This window comes from Sinocyclocheilus grahami, unplaced genomic scaffold (assembly GCF_001515645.1).
Source record: "Sinocyclocheilus grahami isolate Dianchi unplaced genomic scaffold, SAMN03320097.WGS_v1.1 scaffold112.1, whole genome shotgun sequence".
NCBI classification, from domain to species: domain Eukaryota; kingdom Metazoa; phylum Chordata; class Actinopteri; order Cypriniformes; family Cyprinidae; genus Sinocyclocheilus; species Sinocyclocheilus grahami.
In genome coordinates, this window is record NW_015505291.1 from 795,808 (window position 1) to 823,240 (window position 27,433).

Sequence of the window (27,433 nt, forward strand, 5' to 3'; positions counted from 1 at the left end):
TCCCCGTTTCCCAAGTGTGAGGAATTCCAGATCAGTGCACACTCCAGGCAGAATCAGGGATGAAGGAGAACGTACAGAAATTCCACCTGAAGCTATTCCAATCAGCGGTTGGTAGGAATTAAGAAATATTTTTTTCTGATTCAGCTGTCTGACTGAAGTGTCCAGTCATGACTGCGCAAACAACAGTGTCAGCAAGATCATGTTGGGAACAGAAATCATTTTGATCCCATTTAATAATGGGACAGATGCAGCTGTCCTGCTTGTTGCACGTTAGTGTTTAACTGCGCAAACGTCAGCTCTTTAAGTTCTCTGTGTTCACTAGAAGACGAAGGATTTATCAGACCCTTTTCCATGACCCCATGATCTTAGATTATTCTGGTTTTGTGCTTTTTAGGACATATATACTGTAAGAAACTGCCATTGAAGTGTAAATGTTTTCCTAGCTTTTTTCAAGTCAATCCTACTCTACTTTTTCAATATAGGCCTATCCAAGATTTCAAAAGCCCCTGAGATTATTTTTTTTAAGCTCAGTGGACTTTAAATGCAAGTTTCCTTAAAAATATTTGTATCTATGACCTTTCAGGTGCATGTTTATGAGTGGGTTTTCAGAAATCACCCCCAAATCCTCTTGTCATTTGAAACTCCTATGATTTCTTATTATAAAAAAAAGTCATAGCATATGTGTGATAGTTATGCATTAGGTTGGGATTTCAACTCTTGTTCCTTTGTACACTAAATTATACTTTTAGTTCAATCCACCTAGTTCAAAAGAATTATGAAGTGTTTTTGTTCTTTGGTTTCATCTTTTCTTATTTAGGCATTGACTGCCACCGGTGCCACCTTGTAATAAAATTAGTGGATGATGCTCCTGCATACAGGTAAGAACAACAGGTGTAGAATTGAGATTTTCTTGACATACTGAATGTTTTAAAGAAAGCTGTATGAGAACTCTGAACATCATGCAGCTTTTTTGTATGTATGTAATACTCTGATGTGCAATATACAACCAGAGTTGCATGGGAAAACTGTGTCACAATGAAATGCACTCAACTTGACCTTCCATCCATTGTGATGAATGAACTGGAAGCGATGTCATCCGTCATCTTTAACGTCTCCTTCTTGACTCATTATTTGATCAGGCTGCCAAAAATAAGGGAATTTTTGCACAAAATTGGATTAAAGATCGCAAAATATCAGTATTAACTTCTGAGATGGTAAATGAATTAAGCATGCAACATAATGAGTCAAAAGTTTATTTACCAGCAATATTCAAAGTTTATTTGTTTTTGTTAAAACTCCGTAATCCAAATAGATGGATGTTTTATGTGCAATGCAAATACATAAATCTATTTTTTATTTAAATTCCGGTGTTCTTAGGTGCAAAGGTCATGCAGTACAAATATCCTACCTTCCAAAATACTTTCTTTTTGGATAATACATCCAAATTAATTGTAATGTCAGTTATAAATGTATTTAATTCAATACCAAATGTAACTTAAAATAATTCAATCTAATTAGAAATCAACTATATTACCCAGTAACCAAAAAAAAAAAAAAAAAAAAAAAAAAAATAAAAAAAACAAAAAAAAAAAAAAAAAAAAAAAATATATATATATATATAATGTCATTTTACGCTTATTAGGACACTGATTTTAGCTTTGCAAAATTCAAAACAAACCTCTATAAAGATAATACATTTTGCATCAGGAGGGCTATTTTTATAATGCAAGTTCTTGCCTGCACAGTGCGTTCCAGTTCAGTTATCATGCTCCCTTAAAAGGTAGCTGTCCATGTAGGCAGTAGACAGCTTACTAGGTTTTGGAACAGAGCCTAAATCTCACTGTAAGTTGCTCCAGTTAGTGCTCTATATGGAAAGATGCAGCGCTGAACCTGTCTGATATACCTGGGCCAGGTAAAACAAAGAATTCATGCTCACGGTGATAAAACAGACTGCTGAAGTGCAGAGGAGACAGATTTGTAAACATTGACTGTGGGAGAGTGAAGGAATGGCAACTTGGCATGTTTATGGGGAACCCTCCGGGCAAAAACTGGTTGGATCAAGGCTGATTAAATGTTTGATGTAGCTTCAGTTTCAGCTGTCTTGAGCTTGGCAGTTTCATTTGGGTCCTCAGAGCCGTGATAATGAGTGATTGAGTTGGACCTGGACACCAGTATTCATCAGAACATGGGTCAAGCGTTAGTCTATATGCCAATTTATCTGCGCTCACATTGTGTGAAGTACAGACCAAAAATTAAGTAGTTGTTCACTGGTACTTACAGGTCATGCCAAGTTTGACATCAATGATGCCGAACGCCATTGTGACTTGTGACTTATTGTGTTGGTGCAAGTTTAAAAATGTGGCAGTGTAAATAAGCTATTCCTGCACCATTCCTGTATAGCTCAAAGAGTAGAGCATGGCACTAAAAGTGCCAACTCAAACCCAAAGTCATGGGTTTTATTCTCAAGAAATGCATGAACTGATAAAATGAATACTTTCAGTGCAATGTAAGTTGATTTGGATAAAAGTATCTGCCAAATGCATAAAGGTAGAGATACAGCAGAAGGCAAGATTTTAAGTCAATAAGGGGAAAACTCAATGTAAACACTGTGATTTATTCATGAAACCATATCAAATGGGTTGGATTTCCTTTTATCTTGGGTAGTTTTGTTTTGGTTTTTGAGGTCAATGCTGGCATCTGTCAATTGACAAGATTCAACTAAGATGCAGGTGAATTTGCAATAAAACTATAGAATTTAATTGAACTGGACCTTTAATGAACAAAGGTTTCTTTTGCATATTAATAAGAACTAATAAGGATTTAACCATTGCTTTTTCACAATCAAACCAGATTAGACCTATGATTTTTGGTTTTGCAACGCACCGGTAGAAAACCACATCACCTCTTGTGAGAAGAAGCGAGGTGAACTGAAACTTTTTGAACAGTTTTTTCTCTCTCTCACTCTCTTTTGAGACTCTTGACTTCTTGATTACTGGCAGCTTTTCATTTTTACAAGGTTTTTGGGGACAAACGCAGTACAACAATACCGTACAACATTTTACAGTTCATTCTTTTTTGCTGACCAGAAAAGTCTAACCTAATTTATCATCTCCGCAACATATGTTCCATTGGTTCATTAGTAGCAAACTAAGCTCCTAACTGTTTCATTAACATTGCGAGCTTGTGGAACTGTTCACTTTCCCACAGTCTCCGGCTACGCCTGTGCTGGCGTGAACTTTCTCTCAGGTAGCATGGGCCTCTGGAGGAACACATTGCATAATCCTTTCCCCATCGATGGAAAAAAAGAATGCCTGAAGTATGAGATGGAGGGACTAATTATTCTGCAATATCACACTGGAATCTGCACTGAAGCAGGGTCGGTGCGAACATGGCCTCGATTTCCCAGCAACTGAACAAGGTAGGATTCAGTGCGTCACTCAGGGGGTAAGCGCTCACTTTAGGAATATTTGCATTGTATGCATGTTTCTGAAAGAAGTCTCCTATGCTCACCACAGCCTTATGTTTTCTCTCATTTTAGTGTATTTGCTTATGTTTGTTTGTGTGAGTATTATTGCCAACATAAGTGTTCGTTTACATGCTGTTTCTCTTTTCTTTCAGAGCTGCTCTGTGTGCATTTCACTGTAAAGAGGTCAGGTACATCAAAAACGACATGTTATCACACTGTCTAGATACAGCCCAAAAAAAGCAAAGAAGCATTTCAACTATTTGTGGAGAGCTTTCAGAATGGAAGTGGAATAATACGACAGCCCGAGGGGAAAATAAGTGATCATGCTGGTATGTTTAGATTAGACAGAGAGGAAGCCATCATTGTCATTGTCAGATTTCTGTTTTTTATACTGCGCTGAGCTTTGACATTCAATCCTGTTCTAATCTGTTAGAATGACACCTAAACCACTGCTTCTATCTCTCTCAAAGCAGAGCATTTGCTCGATGGTGTGTTTATTATGTACGTTTGCGTAATATAAGCTTGCTTTTAGAGATATGTTTTTTTTTAAGTTCCTCTTTTATATCGTCACGTCTTAAAGGTGTCTGTGTAGGATGGTTGCGATGTGCGCCGCGTAGTTCATGAAGTGGTAAAGACCAAGCTGCCAGTTTTGAGAGAGGAGGCCAAGCTTTATTAATAAGAGACAAGGTGCGCTTCCCTTAACATGTGCCAACATGTGAGTGCATTACCTTCTCGGCTGGCTATGGCAGAGATGTGAGTTGCATTCCTCTGCCCACAAAAACCTTCAGCTCTGAGCACTGAGAGGCATTAGAGGCAAGGGCCAGTTTGGAAGGGATTTCATTTCAGGTTTTAATAGCTTGTCAGTGGTTTCTTAGAAGCTGCTTTGTGGTTAGTTTGTGGTTTCTCGGTGGTTACTCCTGTAACTTTATGAATCATGGGTTTTTGTTAACAGCCAAAGGACTGTTCCTCAATCTTGATCTACTGACGGCCAATTCAAGGGTTGCTTGATGGCCCAGGTGGGTGTGGAAGTATTTCAGGTCCTTTGACAGAACCAGCATCAGCCTACACTATTAAAAATGAAGGGTTTTTTTTGCAGTGATGCCATAAAAGAACCATTTTGGGTTCCTTAAGCTTTCAGTTACCAGTTTTAGTTACATAGTATGAAATAATCAGATAATAAATAATCTAGAAAGAACCTTTTGTGGAATGAAAAGATTCCCTGGATGTTAAATGGTCTTTATGGAACCATAAAGAACATTTGTTCTGTACTGATTCTTAACTACATCTTAAGTTTCTTTTTTATTCTTTGCCATGCTTTTTTTTTCATAATATTCTGGTGATTTTAATACGTCACTTGTCACTTATCACTTGTCAGCTAGCTAACACGTTTTGAATGATTTGTGACAGTCTTGCACTGTAAAAAAGAATTTTTCAAAGTTGGATTTTTTTTGAGTAGTTTTTAATAAAATACTATATCAGTCTTTCTACTTCAAAATTTCATGTTTAATGCAATGTGTTGCTGATTCTTTGTAATGTAAATCATACATTTTTTTCACTGTGGAAGCATCAAACAAATCAGTAATATTTTACTGTTTATTCAGTTTTTTTCAGTGAAAGTTTATAAATTCATAAATTACATCATAGGACGTTTTAAAAACGATTAAAAATTAGCTATAGGCTTTTATAGCAAACATAGTTAATGTATTTATCTAATTGTCTGTTTAGTATAATAATAGTAATAGTAATAATAATAATACATTTTTGTTGTTTAATTATTTTATTTATTTATATTTATTTTTTGTTTATTCATTTAATGAAAAAAAAAGTAAATTCAGCACTCAATTTTTTCTAACAAACAAAATATATCGTTAAACTAGTGACAATTTTGGCAGAACTGGCCCAATCAGACGTGCAGGAGAAAGAAAGAAAGAAAGAAAGTGTTTTCCCTTGATAAACTTAGATTCATGTAAAAGAACTAAACCTTCATGTTAAACCAGATCACTTTCTTAGTCATGTTATCCAGAAGTTGTGGTAGCTGTTTCTGTGTGGAAATACTAGAATATTGTCATGCTAATTGTCTATCTGTGTTTTAGAGAGTTGGTTTGATTCATTCACTTCTAAAATGAGCAGGACAAAAAGGCTATATATTTACCTACAAATACCTCTTTAGCTTTTGACATTCACCCTGCATTACTGCGAACAATTTTGTTTTAACATTTTCCAGATACATTAGCTAGCTTTTGAAACGGTGAAGCTAAAAAGGGGCATTTGTCACTCCTAAGCATCTCCTGAGTGAAATAAAGTGAGCGATATTTGTGCAGATTGCGGTCCCAGTGGTTTTTGAGGTTCTGCACTTCAAACACGCTCAGCCCCGGGTCACATGGGGCACCTGTAGCTCACTGAGAATGATGGGATGAGGTTTGGGGTTTTTTCCTTCTTGACTGAGTTCTGGAGACTCTTATCGAGATGAATTGAACCCATTTGCTGCTAAATGGTGCGTGACACGCCATGTGATTTGCAGTCTTTTTGTTGCGATACGACGGCCTCTATCTATCGTTACAACTTGGCCAGGTTGATCCTGACAACCTGAGACTTACCATACGAGCAGTGAAACGAGAAGAGCGCAGAAATACGAATCAGACAAAATAATCATTGTAGGCTTGAAGCGGGAATGAGGTCATACATAAACAACTGGTATGGATCACCTTTTGTTGAGGAAGAGAATTTGAGCTTAATTTACTACAGTATTTACTAAATGCAAAACTCTTGTTGGAGCTTAGCGATTAGCACACGTTCTGACATGTCTTCTCTATCAAATTTCCACGGTACCTCTTAATAAAAAAGCAAATAAATAAATGCAGTACTCTTTACTAGAAAGCAAAACGAAAGTGTGATAAAGTCAAAGTTCAGTGAATGTATTACTAAAATAATGTTGCTGTGAAATGAATCCAGAGGAGACAGACTGTGATCCCTAATTACCACATTAAGTCTCGCTGCTTTGGAGAGAGAAGGGTGGTTGTTTGTAATAGTGTACTTACCGTCAAGGCCTTCCCCTTTAGCACACTTTTCAACCGATAAACCATTATATTAAAATGAACTTCAGTTCAAGTAGAAGCTTAAATCTTATCACAGCAGCATTTCTGTAGCATCCAAGGTTTCATCTAGTCTCATGCAGCCTGACTTTTGGCTTAACATAAATTCTGGTCCAGTTCACAGGTTATTGAGCCCAACAGTCGGGTTCCAGAAGTAAAAATCTCATTAATTTTTTTTCATAGGGGAATAGATTTTTAAAGGAACACTCCACTATTTTTGAAAATAGGCTAATTTTCCAACTACCCTAGAGTTAAACAGTTGAGTTTTACAGTTTTCGAATCCATTCAGCCGATCTCCGGGTCTGGCGGTAGCACTTTTAGCTGTAGCTTAGCATAGATCATTGAATCTGATTAGACCGTTAGCATATGGCTTGGAACTATACTCTCATTCCGGCGTAATAATCAAGGAACTTTGCTGCCATACCATGGGTGCAGCAGGCGCGGTGATATTACACAGCGCCTGAAAATAGTCCCCAGCACGCTTCCTGTGCAAGCAGGTGGTCACGTTGGTTATGTTGAAGGAAGTTAGCCTATTTTCAGGCGCTGCGTAATATCATTGCGCCTGCTGCACCCATGGTACGGCAGCAAAGTTCCTTGATTATTACGCTGGAATGAGAGTATAGTTCCTAGCTATATCGGCCTAGAAAATTGCAACTTTTCATTTTCTGTCGGTCTTAGTGCACGATATAACTAAAGAAAAGTCAAGTTTTAAATAGGAAAAATATAGAAATTCTTTGGTAATTTTTGAGCGAGATGCTAATGGTCTAATCAGATTCAATGATCTATGCTAAGCTGCAGCTAAAAGTGCTACGCCAGACCCAGAGATCGGCTGAATGGATTCGAAAACAGTAAAACTCAACTGTTTAACTATAGGGGAGTTGGAAAATGAGCCTAGTTTCAAAAATAGTAACTTACGTTAACATTAAAAGCAGACCTACTCTGAGCTGTTGTATCAGCCCACATTACTTACATTTATCTTTGAATAAGTGTTAAGCTGCATACTACATTCAAGTGTGGTCACATTTACCTTTGCTCTGAAATTTTGCAGACAAAATCCAGTCATTTCAATAGTAATATGAGCAATTGGGAGTTTTGCATGAATGTGCAAAAAGTTCCCCACTCAGATTTCCTTCATGTTCAGACTGCTCATGTGAATTTGCCACGCTGACTGATAGAAAGATGCTTGGTTAGAAAATTACTTTTTTATGCTACTGACAATAGATAATGGACCAGTGGTCAATATTTCACTGAAATTTCACTAAAGTGATCCCACCGCTGATTCTGAAAAGAAATATAAACCAATCAGAGAATTGTTAATTGTGGCAAGCAAATCCCACCAAAATAAATCTTTAGTGCCCATCCACTTTCATGAAGCATTGTGAATCTTGTAATCGATTAAGTCTCCCTATGCTCTCTCTCTGTCTCTCTCTCTCTCTCTCTCTCTCTCTCTCTATATATATATATATATATATATGCACATTCTGCAATAAACTTACAATATATTGTTTCTATATACATAATTGTAATTATGTCATGCAATTGTAGTTCTTTAAGTAATTTTTTGTCTGATTTTTATTTTTTTTGCTTCAAATCAAAGTTTGTAATGTTGTGAATCACTTCGTAGCTATTTTATATATTTTTTAAAATTCCTATGGGGAAAAATATTAATATGGAAAAATACTAACCAAAGTCACTGAAAAAGTGGGCGTAATGTACTATATTCTGGTCAAAAACCGCCCACTTAGACATTGACATGAAATGCAACCAACCACTGGTTTTGGATTAACATAATATTTTGTGAATCTATAAACCAAATAAAATAAAAAAATCTGTGAAATATAATATAAAAAAGGCAGCTGTAGTTGCAAAAACTTTAAATACAATAGCAACATGAAGTGTCACAGAGAATTTTGGGAATGTCAATTTATTGTTTTTTCATCATAAATTCTAAGATGATTTGTTGTTTTTCACTTCTAAAAACTGTACATTTAACAGTACTTTACATTTAACAGTATTTTGAACTGTTCTGAATGGACTTACCGTTAACCAATCAACAGGTTTTTACCATAGCATTTTTACAGTATTTTACCGTTAAAATTACAAAAATGTTTACAGTGTACGGAAATTAATAGTGGAAATTCATGTATGTGGATTACTAAATTTTCCTTTTCTGTTCCACAAAAGAAAGAAAGCCATGCAGGTTTTGAGCAAGTAAATGATGACATTAGCTATTCCCTTAAAATTGTGACTCTCTCCGGAAAGTAGGGCTGCACGATAAATAGCATGCTATATTTAACGTGCATCTTATCAGTAAAGGCGGTTCTGTAATCAGCGGTAAATCTCCATCACCTGCGGGCTTTCACATTGAGCAGCATTAACTACACAGAGGGCCGTTGTTCACTGACGAGCTGCGCAAAACCACGTTCATATTCGCGCAATTTTTTGCGCAGCTCGTCAGTGAACAACGGCCCTCTGTGTAGTTAATGCTGCTCAATGTGAAAGCCCACACGTGATGGAGATTTACCGCTGATTACAGAACCGGCTTTCTTACAAGATGCGCATTAAATATCGCATGCGATTTATCGTGCAGCCCTACAGGAAAGTGATCTTTTCATCTGTGTCCTCCTCAGAAAACATCTGCAACCGAAAGCCAGACAGGTATTTTAAGAGTTGATTGGTCATGGATGGTTTTCTCTCTCTTTCTAACTCTCTCTCTCTGTTGCTGAAAGCCCTGAGGCTAGTATTTCACTGATTACAGAGTGGCCATATGTGAATGGTTGTTTGTGTATTGACAGAACAAAGGAAACGCAGGCTCTAAGGAGGTGTTAGACAGGGGAATGGATCAGACCAGCCCATAAAGTGCCCGGGAGGGGGGACTAGACTAGTCCATTGAGTTCAAGCTGGTTTCAGCTAGCTGGAGGTACACACACAGTACACCTCCAGCACACTTCTCAGAAAAGTCTGCTAATCTGAGTGTGTATATGTGTGTGTGTGTGTGTGTATACACGGGTGAGATGGTGTAAGAGAATACACCTGAGACTGCGTGAATTCAAACCAAAGAATATGGCTCGTTCCAGTGTTGTCTGCTTTCCCGAACAAAGCTTCTCTGTTTTAAAACAGTAAAGTGCCCTTAGATGACCCACACTGGAAGCAAAGGTAGTGTTTACTGTAATCGGAGATACTGTTTTTATATAATTGAGCATTGTGCGGACAAGGCTTCTGTTCGGGACCGGTGGGTGACACTACTTCATTGTATTTTATTAAATAGATGATGTAAACAAGGTTATCTGGCCCACATCCAGAGCCGTGTAATTCTCCGACTGACAACGCACATTTCGTCCGTCAACACTTCAGACGTTTCGACTCTTTATTGCCTCATTGCGAAGATTGAAGGCGTCACGGTGTAATTACAGCAATCAAATCACTTACGGCGTCCAATTTAGTATATTTCGCATTTAACCCAATGTCTTTAAATCGCAACCCAAGATGTGATTCGCCACCACAGTCCGACCTCCACCAAAGTGCCAAAGAAACCTGCTGTTCCCAAACCAATTACTCTTTCCGGTTTGAAACATCTACTCTATTGTGACAAGCTCTGACAGCCCGACTCTTTAAAATCTATTAAACTCCACTCTGCAAAAACGACTGTGGAATAATTAAGGAGCGCCGAGTTCACCGAGCCATGGAAATTGATGCAGTCATGAAAATAAAAACATATGTTAGCAGCTAGTGGCAAGGGAGCTGTACCGAGTGTTTATGACGTTGGACGGGGAAATGTAGAACAAGAGGGGAAATATCATCATTAGCGCCACGCTGCGCAGCCTGGTCGTGGGCCACGCTAATGCCTTATATGCACGTGCCAGGATTTGCACTCCACTGACAGAGCAATTATCAACTTCGGTTGCCAAGGCAGCGTCACCTTCTCAGACCCATCGACCACGACATAACCCCCCCGACCTTCAAACGCTCCTCACCCCCCACACACACTCCTTTTCCCACCCACACACCTATCCAACATCACACACGCCGCGTCCTGCACTTCAGTGGGCTTCTAAACGCTTCCATGCAGTCGACGTGTGACGGGGGACAAATTAGGAATGCGTACACACCCTCAAAGCAACATCAAGGCTTTGATTCCCTCACACACCCTCTCTGTCACCTTCAGAGTCCGACACGATATGACCCTACAGCGACCTACCAGGGGTTTGAAACCTGGGATTGACCATTGCTGTGCAGATAGATAGATAGATAGATAGATAGATAGATAGATAGGAATCTATCTATAGACATTTATCTATATTCCATAATTTTGTGTAATTTATGTTTGTCTAAATGAATAGATTTAACAAAATATTAATTACTTTTGTTTTTCAAATATGTTTACTATAATTTTTCATATTTAGACAATTGGATTGGATGGATCAGTGGATGGAAGGCTGTTCTAAACAAAATTGAAAGAAAACACCAACTATGGCATCAGTAAACTATAACAAAAAGTTCATTAATATATATTTGAGTGATTCTGAGAACGCAAAGTTGAGTTACTCAGTTCAAAAGTAAAAATAAAACTCAGACTGTCTCCATATACAACATGTAATGTACAAAAGCTGTCACAAGTACGGTACACCTTTGTACCTTATTTACCTATAAAGGGTGCATTTTAGTACCTTAAAGGTACATATTTCTTCCTAAAGTGTACATATTAGTACCTAATGGGTTCATATTAGTACCTTTTGAAAAGGTATTGCCCCAGTGACAGCTTTTGTACCTTTTTTCTGAGAGTGTACACAAATATGTGACCCTGCCTGTGAAAACCCAGCTAAAGTCTTTTTTTTGTGTGTGTGTGATTTACTGTTTTCTACATAAAATCATCCTTCATAAAGATAAAGAACATTCTGTGAAAATAACCTTTATATCTTTAATATTGACTAAGGCCACGTCAAAGATTGAAATCAGTGAAATTAATGGTTGAAATCAAACTTTGATGCTTGTTATCTCATAATTAGATTTTGAGACTTTAGCCTGGATTTCACAGACAGGGTCACATATTTAACCCCCAAAAAAGTCATGTTTTGTAGAGAATCCTTTACACTTTATAACCTCCAAACATTGCCTCTAAGTTCTTAGAAACTTCTGTTACCTCTTAACTGGAATCTGAGCCCATTCCTCACATGCAAAAAGCTTCTAGATCACTGATAATCTTTGGTTTCCGTGTTGCCACTGCTTTCTTCAAATCCCACAAAAGATTTTCAGTGAGATTTAAATCTGAAGACTGAGCAGGCCACTTAAGAGCATTCTAGGACCAATATCTAAACTAGGTTTTGGTAGATTTGGATGCATACTTGGGATCACTGACCTGCTGCAAGAGTCCAATGATTATCAAGCTTCAGTCTGTACACTGAAGGTATGACATTCTCTGCCAAAATGCTCCGATACTTCTAAGAATTCATGATGTCTTTCAAACAGTCAAGATTTCAAGGTTGACCATGGTGTTGAAGGTGTTCTTCTGGTCATAAACCTTGCTTTTTATGCACCAGACATACCGCTGATCCATGGGTTCAGAAATTTCAGTTTGGTCTCACTACTCATTAAAACATACTCAGGTATATCCAAATTCAGTTAGGTCGGCCTTTATGATGTTCTTAGTCAAGAGTGCTAGTTCAGCGAGGTGTCCAGGCATGAAGGCCATGCTTGTTTAGTGTTTTTATAGTCTTTGACAAATAAGGTTTTTTTTTCCTCAGCTGATCCAACGTCTCATTGACCTTGAATAAATTATGCTTTTTGTGCACAACTCGGACAGTTTTCTGTGGTAAAATACATTTTAAACTCATGAATGATGCTGCCAGTTGAGTCTCTTGGAACTTTTTGTATTTTTTAAATGTTCTTGTAGCCACAGTCTTTCTAATGTACACTCTAAAAATAAAGACTCTCTATTAGTATCAATGGTTTAATGCAGAATCTTTACCATCCATGGGACCAATGGCACAAAACGTTCTTTATAGTGGAAAAAAGTTCTTTATGTTATTGAAATGTTCATCACACTAAGAAAAAAATAATTTTTTGCTACTCAACTTTCGCACGTGGTAATTCTATGTATTTGTAGCAGGTAGTTGACATTATAGAGTTTCCATTTTTTATTCTACCTTGCTAATAAGTGATTTAAAAACAGCAATGTTGAATAGAGATTGAATAGTTAGGACATAGCTGTGTAATGAAAAATTCTATAACTCAAAAATACTACATTATATATTGATATCACATTTATTATGACACTAAATGAATAAAGATGCAGTTTAAAATCTCTGGATCTTAAAAGCGTACATTTGTAAATTTTTATTAAAAAAGTACCCAAATTATAAGAGTATTACAAATATTAGAAACTATTTTAAAAATGATTTCAAATTATGGTGAGAATGATTATTATGTGAACGAAGTAAGAGGGAAAAAATGCAAAAAAAATAATAAATTGTTTACATTTGTGTTATGCATAGTAAAAACAGGTAAATTGTTTTTGCTTTACTTTTGTTTACAGATAAACCTTTTAATCCATTGTGTGAGACACTGATAGAGTTCTTTCTCTTCACAAAAAAAGCCCATCAGATATCAATCAGCCAATTAGGTCTCTCCATCACCTTTGAATTCAATAGGACACAGATGCTGTGACTCCCTCCATCTAAACGTTTGTGTCAGAGATGAAAGCGGAAGCAGGGAGGAAGCTGGGTGTGTCGGAGGTGTTCTGACACTAATGTGGTATACTGGGCTTTACTTCCAGAACTGTGAAGTTACTCTGTCAAGCTTTAAAAGGTCTTGTAAAGCCTTTGAACAACTGTGCGTGACCTTTTTTGCCTGCTTTATTAAGCTTCAGGGACACAGAAGTTGCACAGTGTTGCTAACTTTCATTACACCGATGCACCGAGGACACACTGTTTTTATTATTTTTTTAGGCCTTGGTTTTGTGCAGAATGCCTTGATCTGACATATTTATCTTTTTTTAATGCATTCTATCCTGTCATTAAGCCGCTTTGACTAATGATCCTTTGTTGTTTAGTTAAATCACTCCTCAGTCCACTTAACCGCTGCACATACAAAGTGTGACCCACTTTAAGGTTTAGCAGTTTTTCACAAGTTAAAAGTGTGATGTAGACCTCTCCAGCTCTCCCAGGAATAACTGCTGGAATCTATCGCTCATTCGTTTTGTCTTTATTCTTCCAAGTAGTGCAATTCTAATAAATAACAAAGACAATTTAAACACAACTATGTCTGTGCTTCACACTAGACAAATGCATTTGGCCCTCACTGTAGCACAAGTTGCACTTGGAATCTGCCACGTGAATAATTAATACTCTGTAAGACAGATGCGGTATCCAAAGCTTTGAATATTCAGAAAGATCTAGCCACTTCCGAATTCAAGAGAATGCCAGAGTGTAACTTCCTATTCGTTAGATCTACGCGTCCCAATCTCGGCCTTGTTGCAGGAAATGTTCTGTAGGTTGTCATATTGCCAAAGCCTCCCTTGATCTTATTTGGATGATGACGGACTAATCTTTGTGTTCGCTTCTTTATTGAAACCGCTTTTGTTTTGGTTGTTCCCAAATGGATAATTGTGAGCTTACAGCATGGTCCAGGTGATCCACTTCAAAGGAAATTCACTTCACTCGACATCAGCCTTCCTGATTTATAGGTTAGTGTTTTATTTTTATACGTTATTTTATTATTTTGGCGTATAGATGGAGCTTGCATGCATTAAAAAAAATGCATGCAAAACAAGAAAGAGCACATGCTAAAAGGAAGAAAAAAAGAACAATAGGATTTAATTTGGTGTTGATGAAGTGTTTTTTGACTACCTTCTTATGGCATGTGATGTTCTAGGCTAGACTTTAAAGTAATTCATCAGATTCATAATAGATGTATTGGACACCAACACAGTCTGAGGTTGTTTGTAATAGTTTGAACAAGCAAAAATGTCAACTGGACCATGTTGTTTTACACCACATGCTTTGTTAGTTTTTAACCTCTAAAATAAATCTTAGCTGTGCTTTGTAAGTTAATTCTGTGCAACTGATAAGAGTACGGTAAAACGTAAAAGCAGTAATGTAAATGAGTAAATGTTTCTTTTTTTCTCTGATCACTGCTGAGAAAAGGGCTGTTGGGGGAATAAACTTGCAGCTGGCAGGGGGCATGTTCAGAAGACCTTGTAAACACATTCACACCTCTGATGCATTTCAATGCCCGATGACTTATAGCACAATATTGAAAATTCGAGTTCGACAAGCACTTGCATTTCAATACTGTCTGAGAGGAATCAACAAACTCCAACAATTAAACACTTTCAGGTTTGGGAAGTCGACAAACGAGCTGAATGAGGGTAATCAGTAAATGGAATTTTTTTTTAAATACTTAAAAAAATACTTTTGTTGCATTTTTAACTACTATATATTAGGGATTTAATTTACACCTCTACCTCAAACTAATAAATACAGATTTATTTATAATTTTTTTTTGTTTTGTTTTTTTTGAATGAGAAAGCCATTTGGTTGTCATGTGATATGAAAATCGTTAAACAAAGACAGTGAGCCAAGGTAATTAAGAATGAATAAATATATAAAGTATAAATATAAAATGTTTATATATATTTATTTTTTGTAATAAAATGTATAATATAATATATATTGTATATATAAGTTTACACAACTTTTAGATTCACAAAATTAAAATAATTGTAATTTTTTTTTTTTTTACAAAAATGAATGAAACCATCATGGACATAAAGATTACATTTTTAAGTACTTGGCATGTGTTTAAAAACCTGATTTTTAAAAACATTTCTCGCTTTTATCATATCTGACATCCTTATTTGTCTTTGATCCAAGAATTAATTTATGATTAATTATTTTAATGATTATTATGATTTTAATCGATACTATTATATTCATTATAAGAATGTTTTTATTTAATAATTTATTGAAACTTAATGACCTTGGCTCATATTATATTATCAACAGCGGTAGTATGCATTTAAACTTTTTTTAAAAGTGAGTGTAACGCCTCTTTCTCTTTACCCCATCAGATGAGAATTTGGTTATCTCAACACCGCGTGTCTGGTTTTGCTCAACTGAAATGCACCTGTTTACGAGTTCGTATGTGAAATCCGCAAGGAATTCTCACAGATCCCCATCGAATCGACGAAAGAGTTTAAGAAACTACGAGAAGCGCAAAGGAAACTGCGCTCAGACAGAGGAAAGGCTCATTCCGCGCTCCGATGGACTCTCTCAGATCACCCTATCAGGTGCAAAACCACTGACAGGTTTCCACCCACCACCAACCCAAAACCCCTCAGTGCGCTCCAGCCCTCCTCGGCACACATACAGACAGTCCCGTACCATCACCCAGCGCTCTTCCAGGATTTGCCACGGCTCTGTGCGCCTTTTATGTACAAACGACTCGGATAACAGTGAAGCAACAACTAAAGGAGAGACTTCTAACCGTAACTCATCTATCCTGACTTGTTGGGAAAGTTTTCCCTCCAAACAATGGACACGGGAAGCTTGGAATGATCCACGTAAGGTGTGCGCTTCCAGGTGACTTCGGCAGGTACGAACGGGATTTATCTTTTCATCTCGCATACTGGATCAAGAGTAAGCACTAAAGGTCGCGGATTGTTCACCGAGGAGGAGACACCCCGCTTCAGCCTGTCTTACCAATTCAATCTTTGCGCGCTTTGGCGAGAGAGCGCAGCGCGCGCGGACCGCGGAGAAGCGGGGACACCACGGGGAAGACACTGATTTGCGTTTATTCAGCTCTTTTTCAAACCAGAAACAGCCCCATGCTGCTTCCAGTGGCACATTTACACTTCCTTCATCTCTCTTTGCCTTGGGATTGCACCTCTCCTCCGGGATTTTGTGTGTGAGACAGTGGCGGGGCTCCGCGCGGCACTTACTGGAGCGGCAAACGCTGGAAACAGGTGTATTTGACCAAGATGTCTGGTCTGCCGTCAAGGTTAATCTACGTGTAAGGAATATTCTTAATACTTTATTTGATTCACGTTGAGTTCGTACATTCTTGCCAATAGAAGTCGCTCAAAGCCAGGTTTAAGATGAACTGCTACATTTTTATCTGGTGTAATTGCTTGTGATTCACCCCTCCTTACTTCCCTTCTGTCTCTCCCTCTCATTCTCTCTTTCTTTCTCTTTCCAGGTGTTTACATTTTCTGGTCCTCTATTTCCAGTTGCAGGTAAGTCTGGCTGTTTCACTGTCTTCATGAATCTGGATTAAGGCAGGGATTATGAGGATGTGCCGCCGGTGCACAAACACAAAGCTTGTTTAATTTGTTGTCTTGAGGTTTTTGAAAACAGAGGCATGGGAAATCTACACCCCAGAGGCTGTAAAATAATAATAAAAAAGACTCTTTGGATATGTTGGTGGTCTTGCCAGAGGAATTGAATTTCTTTTGGTGGTCTTGCCAGAGCAATTGAATTTCTTTGTCTCTAAAAGTCTGGGTTTTCCTTTTGTGCTTTTTTTGTGTTTGACCATGAATCTCGTAATTCATAAGTAGTCATAATTATTTCATTCAGGATAGTTAGTAAACTCATGTTTTGACTGATTTCACGCTGAATACTAAAATAAGCAATATGTGCATTTAAATTTTGTTTATGAACTCAGTGACCTTTTAGTGGAGATGAAATGCATTTGTGTGTGTGTGTGTAATATTTATTTTTTGGAGGATGAACATTGACATTAAAATTAAATTGAAATTAAATCAATTGCATATTAAATACAATTAAGATTAGATTGAATAAAACCCCACAATAATGTATAACATATTTGCTACAGCAGTATATATATATATATACACCATTAAATTAAATAATATTTTAAGTATATACAAGTGTATACAAGTATATACATATACAGTGTACACCAACTATATGCATCCAAAGTAATAAATCTAAAGAGGCTAAGAAGTGGCCAATTTTTTTTTCCCTTTTAAAAGCTGTTAAGGTAAGACTAGCTGCAATCTCAGACTCTCCCAAGACTTCGAGGAAGGTGACTAATCCTTTGAATTCAGCCGACAAAATATACCTAACACATAAGTAATTAGATATCTGCAGTTCCTTAAATTCGTCTTTACTGACAGATGTACATTCCTCACAAGACGGGAACGGCTTAATGAGAGCCTTTTTTCTCCTGGCAAATGGGTCAATGCTTTGTGATTATAAAACTTGCATCAGAATGTCGTAATAGAAGGGGGCGATCACCGCACAAACCAGGAACAAAAACCACCGCTTTGAAGAAAACGAGACCCATGTTGGTTATATAATTCTGTGCGTTCAGTTTTGTTCCAAAGCAGTTGGCACAAACAAGGCTTTTCTGTGGCAGTGATGACAGTAGTTCTTCTTTAGGTCATTGATAGACAGAGTACAAGTATCACTTGCTTCTACTGCTAACCGAGGCCTTCGCTGTTGTTGTAGGTTCTCCTTGAGAAAACAAACAAAGTTGTTATTAAGGAGATGCAGTGAAAGACGGCGCGATAAGCACAGTTTAAGTGGCGGTGCACTGAAGCGTTGTTTCCTGAGATGCATCCTGCACAGAGAGTGGTGTCTGTAGATAGGGCCTATCTGACATGCAAGAGTGCTCGGGACGGGGCCGGGCTTTTGAAGTCGCCGTGAGATTCATTTGCCTAGGTTGGCTTTGAAGGGAGTTGGGTGGCGTGATAAAAATGTTTGGCCGTGGCTCGCTCCCTGCATAGGCATGCCCTCTCTGCCTTCCCGCTCCCGTCCGTACGCAACTGTCTACAAAACACACCTCTGTGTCTGACTAGATGGCCAGATTTCCAGAGTAAATCCTCAGGAGAGACTGAGAGTGTGTGCGCGAGAGTTGCGTATGTGTGTGTGCTTTTTGTGAGCTGAAATTGGCCAAGAGCTTAGAATTAAACTTGATTCTGTGTTAAATCTATGTATTCATCTAGGAAAATAAAATGTATAACAATGACTGAAATTAGGGTATCTAAATTCAAATAATATGTTTATAGTTGTTTCACAACTAGGCTGTGTTGTGAAATGTCTTTTGGTTTGTTGAACACTGCATGTTGTCTGCTGCAGTGGTCCAGGTCTTTAAAAGTTATTTTTAACTTTGAGGATTCAGGATGTAATTTTACATTCAAACCACTATGAATGATCACCTTTGACCTTTTCGCGTTATTCTATATGACTGCCCTAAATGCCATTGTGATTTTGTTTATTATAGCATACATTCAATATTTCTTCTCCAGTATATTTATCAAAAGATATATGCTACCGTTCGAAAGTTTGGGGTCAGTAAAATTTTTATTTTTATGTGTTTATTTTATTTTATTATTTTTATAAATATTTTTTTTGTTGTTAAAGATATTAATACTTTAATTCAGCAAGGATGCATTAAATTGATCAAAAGTAGCAGTAAAGACATGTATAATGTTATAAATATTTGTATTTCAAATAAATGCTGTTCTTTTGAACTTTCTATTCATCAAAGAATCCTGAAAAAAGAATTGTATGACGTTATGACATCTTCCACAAAAAAATGAAGCAGCACAACTCTTTTCCACATTGACAACAATAAAAATAAAGTAGTGTTTTTATCAATATATTCAGTCTCTTATTTTGCTTTTTTATTTCTTGGGGAAAATGGGATAATGACATTGTTTTGAAGTGATTCTCATTTGTGATTGAATAATGCCTGATTAATGGGTTAATTTAGCCAGTTGTGTCATGCTGATGTATTTCTTAGCAGTCTTGCATTCAGCATGAATCTCTATGGAAGTTTCTTTCTCAACTCTGTTGAAAAGATTTTTATTTTTTTTTACCATAAGCTGCGCTTTTCCCCTCATGCTCCCTAAATGTCATTAATTAGCCGAGGTTAAAATAACATGGAGTGGAAGCATGTAATGTGAGCGTAATTAACCACCTGAGAGAAGCCACATAAAAGCTCATTACAGGATAATTACCTCTAGTTTCAACCCGTGAGAGTAGTCTTGGCTGGGACAGAGATTCCAGGGTTTTTAGAGGTATATGTTTTCCTCACATATGGAAGGATGAGAGAAGAGGAGGAGGAGGAAAGATAGGAGGATATTGGATGAGAAGTGGATTGGTGATTTTCATATAAAGCCTCGGGTGATTGTGAATGTGAGCGACAGGAGATGCCATGGCAAGTTATATTGCATTTTATTATGTTAGTGTTTTATGTGTTTGTGTGTGTGTGTGTGTAGCAGTGCAGCAGTCTTCAGTTGTGTACATGTACTTCCCATACTTACAGGTGTGTATGTGTGATTTATGAGTGTGATTCTTACCTTAGGCAGATATTTGTTTGATGACAGAGTTGGATCTTTCAGGTGGATAATTGCTGGAGACTTGCTTGTGGAAATTGAAAACTTGACTTCTCGGTGTAGCTCCAGGCTCAGCGTATTCAGATGTTTTATTTAGTGAGAGAGAGAGATGGGCACCAAAACATGCAGGAATCACTGTGATCTGAACTTTCATTGAATTTTTTATTGCTTGAAACTAAGTCAAGTCAAGTCACCTTTATTTATATAGGGCTTTGTACAATACAGTTTGTTTCAAAGCAGTTTCACAGGAGTTAATGACAGAATCAATGCAAACCATGTCAGTTTAGTGTTGATTCAACAGGATATCAAAATTTGACCCTGTTTACTTTGTGCACAGTACACATTCGTGGTCTTATTTTGACTGTTTCATCACTGTTTCATGTTTTTCCTAAAAAAAAGTGTTGTCATAATTTTTCATCAACATGAAAAATTGCATTTCCTCTGAAACGACTATCACTCTTCTGGCATGTAATGGACACTTTCCAGTCAATTCCTAATTTATGAAATCCCATCCTCTTGTTTGACATGATGAAAGTAAAATCAGTTATTAATGCCATTTGACACACAGATGATTTTCTTTTTGCCGAAAATGCTATTTAATGTTGTTGCATTGGACTAAAACTTACTGACTCACACTGCGTATTACAAATTCCCAAAAATGTGATAATTTTTTTACTTTTTCGGGGATTTTTTACCCCACCTTGTTACACTTGTGGTGTTCCCAGTCAAAAATGACCAGTCTACAAAAAATTGTTTAGAAATGTATTATTATGCTGTTAGATTGAAACTTTTTATTAACTTGTTTTCTTTCAGTTAGCATAGGTTTTGTATTTATTTTTGCAACTGATTGAGCTGAGCCCATGCACCTCAGTTTTTAAGTGAACATTGCCCAAATTATCCAAAATAATGCTTTTTTCCATTCAAAAATGAAGTGCATAAGACCAGGGCTGCCTTAGCCAAAAGCATCATTAACCATTGGTGACAATGGTTCTACGATCAACTTAGGCTTACGATGCTTTTAGGAAAAGCAGCCCAGATCAATGAGGCCTACAACTAATCAGTTCCAAAAAGAAATAAAAAAACAAAATAATATAGCAGAAAGAGAGATGTAAAAGCGGTTTTTATTCATTTTTGACCAGGAACACCAAATTAGGTAAAGGATTTTTAGCACAGAAGAAGTGGCATGCAGTTGTAAAACTGAATCAAGACATAGATCAACACACATTTTGTTCTTGCTGGTTCTAGGAATCTCACCAGAGTTCCGCCGACTTCCGGTTCTACATCGAGAACCACACCAGAGACGACGTGAGTCGGAAGCAGGTGCGGATATATCAGCTCTATAGCCGAACCACTCGTTTAGAAATGTATTATTATGCTGTTAGATTGAAACTTTTTATTAACTTGTTTTCTTTCAGTTAGCATAGGTTTTGTATTTCTTTTTGCAACTGATTGAGCTGAGCCCATGCACCTCAGTTTTTAAGTGAACATTGCCCAAATTATCCAAAATAATGCTTTTTTCCATTCAAAAATGAAGTGCATAAGACCAGGGCTGCCTTAGCCAAAAGCATCATTAACCATTGGTGACAATGGTTCTACGATCAACTTAGGCTTACGATGCTTTTAGGAAAAGCAGCCCAGATCAATGAGGCCTACAACTAATCAGTTCCAAAAAGAAATAAAAAAACAAAATAATATAGCAGAAAGAGAGATGTAAAAGCGGTTTTTATTCATTTTTGACCAGGAACACCAAATTAGGTAAAGGATTTTTAGCACAGAAGAAGTGGCATGCAGTTGTAAAACTGAATCAAGACATAGATCAACACACATTTTGTTCTTGCTGGTTCTAGGAATCTCACCAGAGTTCCGCCGACTTCCGGTTCTACATCGAGAACCACACCAGAGACGACGTGAGTCGGAAGCAGGTGCGGATATATCAGCTCTATAGCCGAACCACTGGGAAACATGTGCAGATCCTGGGCAAGAAGATCAACGCCAATGGAGACGATGGGGGCAAGTACGGTACGGGAGTGTTCCTGTGCTCTGAATAAACCACACAGAAGAACCTGTAACCTGTTTGCAGTCTGCTTTTGAACACATAAGGCAGAATGAATTAAAGAGATAGTTCAACCAAAAATGAAATTTCTGGTATCATTTACTCACCCTCATGTCGTTCCAAACCTGTATGACTTGTCTCTTTTGTTAAACGCAAATGGGGGAGTTATAAGGTCTTTTCCATGCACTTGCAATGACTGAGGCTCTTATTAAAGACACAAAAAAACAAAAAACAAAGAGGTTTAATAAATGTGGTATACTAATTGTAGGGTATACAACTCAAAGCACCACAAGCCATTATTCACTGAAAATAAAGTTAACTGCTGTGGCAACATTATTGACTATGTTCATGCACATCAAATTTAGTTTAAGGCCTATATACAGGTTACATCCATATTCTGAATATGATATTTACTGCATGTGCATACATATGTTTACAATATTTATGTTTATGATGTTTGCATGCTATATATATGGGTGGGAATCAGAATTTGAGGATTCAGAATATTATTAAACTGAATCGGGCAATCCGATTGTGGCATTACTCAGTTATAATCAGAATATTGCATGATTCATATTGGAATATTTTTGTGCATGCAAGTGTAGTCAGTAAGTAGAATTTGAGAACTGAATCAGTCTGATTCACTGAACGAATCATTGAGAGATCTAACTTAAAAAAACCAAACTACAGACACTTCTACTTCACTCAATGAACTCTCAAGAACACAGATCTTCAGTAAAAATGTCAGTGTCTTTCTCACAATGTCAAGTAAATTGGATCACTTTTATAAAACCTATAACTCTGAAACTTGTCATTTCAGAGCTTGACAGCACTCATTCACTTTTATTATATTTAAAAGAGTTGCAGGATGTTCATCAGAAATTCAACATGATGAAATAAAGTCATACAGGTTCGGAATGACATGAGGGTTGATAATGATTAAAGATTGTTTATTTTTTGGAAGAACTATGCCTTTAACTCAGATATATTCTTGTGTTGCTTGTTTTCAAGTCTTCCTAAATGGCTTTATTTGTTGCAATCTATGATTGTGAGCGTGCTTTAATCGGTTTTCTGATAATTATGTATATATAGAATCATTAAAGCTGCCTCTTGCGTTTTTAATTTACTAAATAATTAGGCTAATTTAAGTAATGCATTCCACTAACATAAAGTGTTTAGTACTCTCCATTAGCTCAATTGAACTAATTTTACCGTGTTTAAATACCTTATTTCCCCAGAGGAATTCCATCTAGGCCTGCTAATATCATATCTAAGATGAACTTCTTCTCTTTAACATCCAACCTGAGCTGTTATTAATCAAAATGTATCAAAGTATAAACAAAACAAAAACCACAGAACTGATGGGCAGCGTGCCCCAAGCGGTACGAGTGTGAGAACAGAGACTCAAGAGTGAAGATAAACACACTGAATGCTGCTCTTAACTTTGCAGACTGATACAAGCATGTTTATATTTCAGTCTTGTGCTCGTTTGTGTCAGTCAGAGCTGTTCAGCATAAAGATTTCACAACAGACACGACTCCATAAAGCTCTAGTCCTGGATTCCGATACCTGCATAATCCTGTTACTTATGTAGTCTTATAATCCTTTGGATTTCTAGTGCTCCGTTTCTCTGGAGTTTTATTCTTGTGTCTGTGCTTAACTTTAATGCGAGTGAGGAGAAATAATTTAATGTGAGTTGAAGTTTTTGTTCATTTTGTGAACAAGCAGGTTTAAAAATATTACATTTTAAAGGCATAGTTCACCTAAAATGATAATTCTGTCATTATTTGCTAACCTACATGTTGGTCCAAACTTGTATGACGTTATGGAATTTAAGATATTATCCACTTAAAATCCTGATATCGACCTTGCACAGTTATTAAGATAACTATTTATGTCTGATTTGTGAATGAATCATAGAGGTTTTAAGCAACATTAGGGTGAGTAAATGATCATAGATCATAGATTTAATTTTTGGGTGAACTATCACTTTGATTCAATGTGAATTTGGTCGCTAGTTTGTGCTTATATTCATGTTTTGTGTATGTTAGATTGTGTATTGATGATCAGGGTAGTGTTCAGAATTGTCATGAATCTTATAATCTTTAAATATCTGTGCCATTAAACTGCAGTCAGAAGTTGATCTAAATGACAATCATTACCATAGAAGCAGACATTTTATGCTTGTGTTTGCTATAGTGTCCCTTGTGGCAATGTTGAGAATGCAAAATGTGCTTGCGTCATACCAGGGTTTCCCAAACTGAATTTTGTGAGTTGACAAAAGGATAATAATTAATCAAAACATCCATCCATCCATTTTCCATACCGCTTATCCTCTGCAGAATCACTGGGCTGGAGCCTAAAAAACATAATTTTAAAATAAAAACAATCTAAATAAAAAAGATATATAAATATTTAGTTTGTCTGCATGTCTTGTGACCATTAAACAATATCTGAGTACCATGAACAAGCCAATGTGTTGTTAAATGATTAAAATATGATTTTATAATCTCAAGTGGTACTTTAGGTAAATATTTTGGATCAAAGCGGTTAGGCTGAATCCCTTCGTTGCACTGTGAATAATTGCATTTGAACACAAAACACGATGGCATGTGGAATCGAGCTTGTTTATTGCATTCATATAGTTGTGCTTTGATCTTTAATGGTCAGCATTCAGTATTGTTTATGGAAATGTTGGTAATGTTCAGTAATTATATAGCAGGATTAGTTAAAGTGTGTTCTAGTTCTAGTAGGATCTAGTATTTTTGGCAATGCTGGCAGTGTTCTTTATTCAGTTGTCATTTATAGCAGTGTGAGCTATTGTTTGTTATTCAGCAAGTGTTTACAGCAGTGTTGCTGTTGTTTACTGCTGGAGTGTGTTGGTGTCTGGTTAAGCAGTGCAGCACTGGCTGAGCTGATTCTCTATTAGCATGAGAGGAGGTAGATCCAGGTAAACCCCTCACACCTGGCACCTGTGAACTCCATGACACACACACACACACACACACACACACACACACACACATATATGCACAATGTGCTCCTCTGTCTCAGCTTTACCCTTGTGATTCAGCTGTCCTGTCAACATTAATAAGTTTGAACATTCAAAAAACTTAAGGAGAGCAGATCATGTTTTAATCATGACTCAATTCTGAGCTCCGTTTTTGAGTCAGATTGAGTTAACACATCAGATTTATGTCAAATGTGCATTTATGCATATTCACATTTCCATTGAAAAGGTTTGAGGTCGGCAAGATTGTTTTTTTTTCTCTTTTATTCAGAAAAGACGCATTAAATCAGTCAAAAGTGACAGAAAAATATTTATGATGTTACAAAAGATTTCTGTTTCAAATAAATGCTTTTCTATTGAACTTTTTATTCAAAGATTCCTGAAAAAAAATTTATCACTGTTTCCACAAAATATTAATCTGTTTTTAACATTGATAATAATAAGAAATATTTCTAGATCATCAAATTAGCATATTAGAATGATTCATGAAGGATCATGTGACTCGTGTGATCATGAAGACTAGAGTAATATATTACAGAGTATGTATGTATATCTATCTATCTATCTATCTATCTATCTATCTATCTATCGTAAAACATTTAAATAGAGAACCGTTATTTTAAATTGTAATAATATTTTACAATATTACTATCTTTACTACATTTTTCATCAAATAAAATCTTAAGCATAAGAGAGAAAAAAAATCTTACTGACGCCAAACTTTTGATCAGTAGTGTATGTTAAAAGTATGTTTAAAGTCAATGTGAATTGCTGTTTGCAGCCTGATCTGTGGAGAGTGATACTCAGTGAGATAAAATTTTGGACAGATGTGATTTTATCCATCAGGAATAAAAACTGCATATCTTACAGAAATAAACGGGTGGCGAACAGTCTTTCACATCGACTTAAACGCAGCTAGTTTCCTTGAATAAAGCAAAATGAAAACAACCCTGCGTCTTCTATTTGAACACACTGCTGGATCAGGTCTTGCACTCGTATGGCTCATTTATCAGCAAACACTCGCCTTCCCAGAAACATCTCAAAAATGTCTTCAGTTTCACCCCTGTTTGGGATAATAAAACATTCACATTACTGAAGGTCAGTCTGTCCGGTTGACATCTGTGCTTTAATATTAATAAGCTGCACCAGTAAGAATTCAGCTGGAGTGAGAGATGCACAGATGGTGGGCTGACTGCTTTAAGCATTCGGTTTTTAGGTACAGAGTTCATTTAAATACAGGAATATTTGCTGTATTTCTCAGGCATATCTTTCAAAACGTCATGCACTTGTTAAAGGGGTCTGCGCCACTGAGGAGCGAGATCTTTCCCACCCTCATTTGATCTCAAGTGCCCTGCCTGGATTAGTCGTTCCTCTCATGTTGCCCCGGGCTGTTTTGGAAGGGGACAGTTTTGGTGTTACTCTCTAAGCCTCTCTGCTTTGAGCACCTTTGAATAGCCCAGTGTGTTAAACAAATGGATCATCCTAACTTTTTGATTGAGTGAGCACGAACTAAAGGCAAGTGGAAACCCAATCCCTGGGGATCTGAACTGCTCCAAGGAGTTTGGCAGATTGCTTCCCCCCCAAGAGAGGGACCCTTAACAAAGGTGGTTACAGAGAGAAAGAGAGAGAGTTGGGTGTTTTTTAGGGGTTGTGAGGGAGCTGTAGTGTATGATGAATCATTACGTTTCTCTCACAGTTTTTTTTTTTAATTCACATGCCAAATGTAGTTTTGAATAAAAAAGTATAGTATATCATGTACATGAATACATGAAAGTAGTTTTTTTGTTTCTCATACAGCTACATAAAATAATAAATAGTAACTAGTAAAACAAGTGACTAATATGTGCATGGCAATTATTAAAATAATAATAATAATGTTTTAAAATAATGTTTAATATAATATATTTGTATATATATATATATATATATATATATATATATATATATATGTGTGTGTGTGTGTTTTTGACATTAAAAAGTAAAGAGAATTTGTTGGAAATTGTCAGAAATAGTGTAAATTACAATTAAATAAAAATCTAAATGGTCTTAAAATAAAATATATATTTTACAGAAGACAATGATTTTATTTATTTAAAAAAAAAAAATTTTTTTATGTGAACTATGACTCATGTGTGTTCTTAACAAATTCACACAGAAATAGTACGTTTTAGGAGTTTATTTCTAACAAAATGTATTTAATTCTATGAGCATCATATTGCCTTCATGAACTCAAAGTAAACTGTGTTTATTTTTACCCGCAGCTTTACTTGTTGTGGAAACGGAGACATTCGGGAGTCATATTCGAATAAAAGGGAAAGAGAGTGGATACTACATCTGCATGAACAAGAACGGCAAAATTATTGGAAAGGTATGTTTACTATCACACATCGGAACTAAAAATATCCTATTCAAATATTATTTGCTGTTTTCACTGTCTTGCAAACAGGTATAA

At 36.6% G+C, this 27,433-nt stretch overlaps 1 protein-coding gene across 1 annotated transcript; it reads left to right on the forward strand.

The window, feature by feature from the left end:
• Positions 1–816: 816 nt before the first annotated feature.
• On the forward strand, positions 817–27,433 carry LOC107589132 (fibroblast growth factor 18-like). The gene is made up of 6 exons (XM_016277485.1): positions 817–878; positions 15,626–16,566; positions 16,753–16,789; positions 21,766–21,937; positions 27,243–27,349; positions 27,428–27,433. Exons 2-6 carry the CDS (start codon positions 16,535–16,537, stop codon positions 27,431–27,433), a joined length of 354 nt encoding a protein of 117 aa, XP_016132971.1. The 5' UTR covers positions 817–878; positions 15,626–16,534.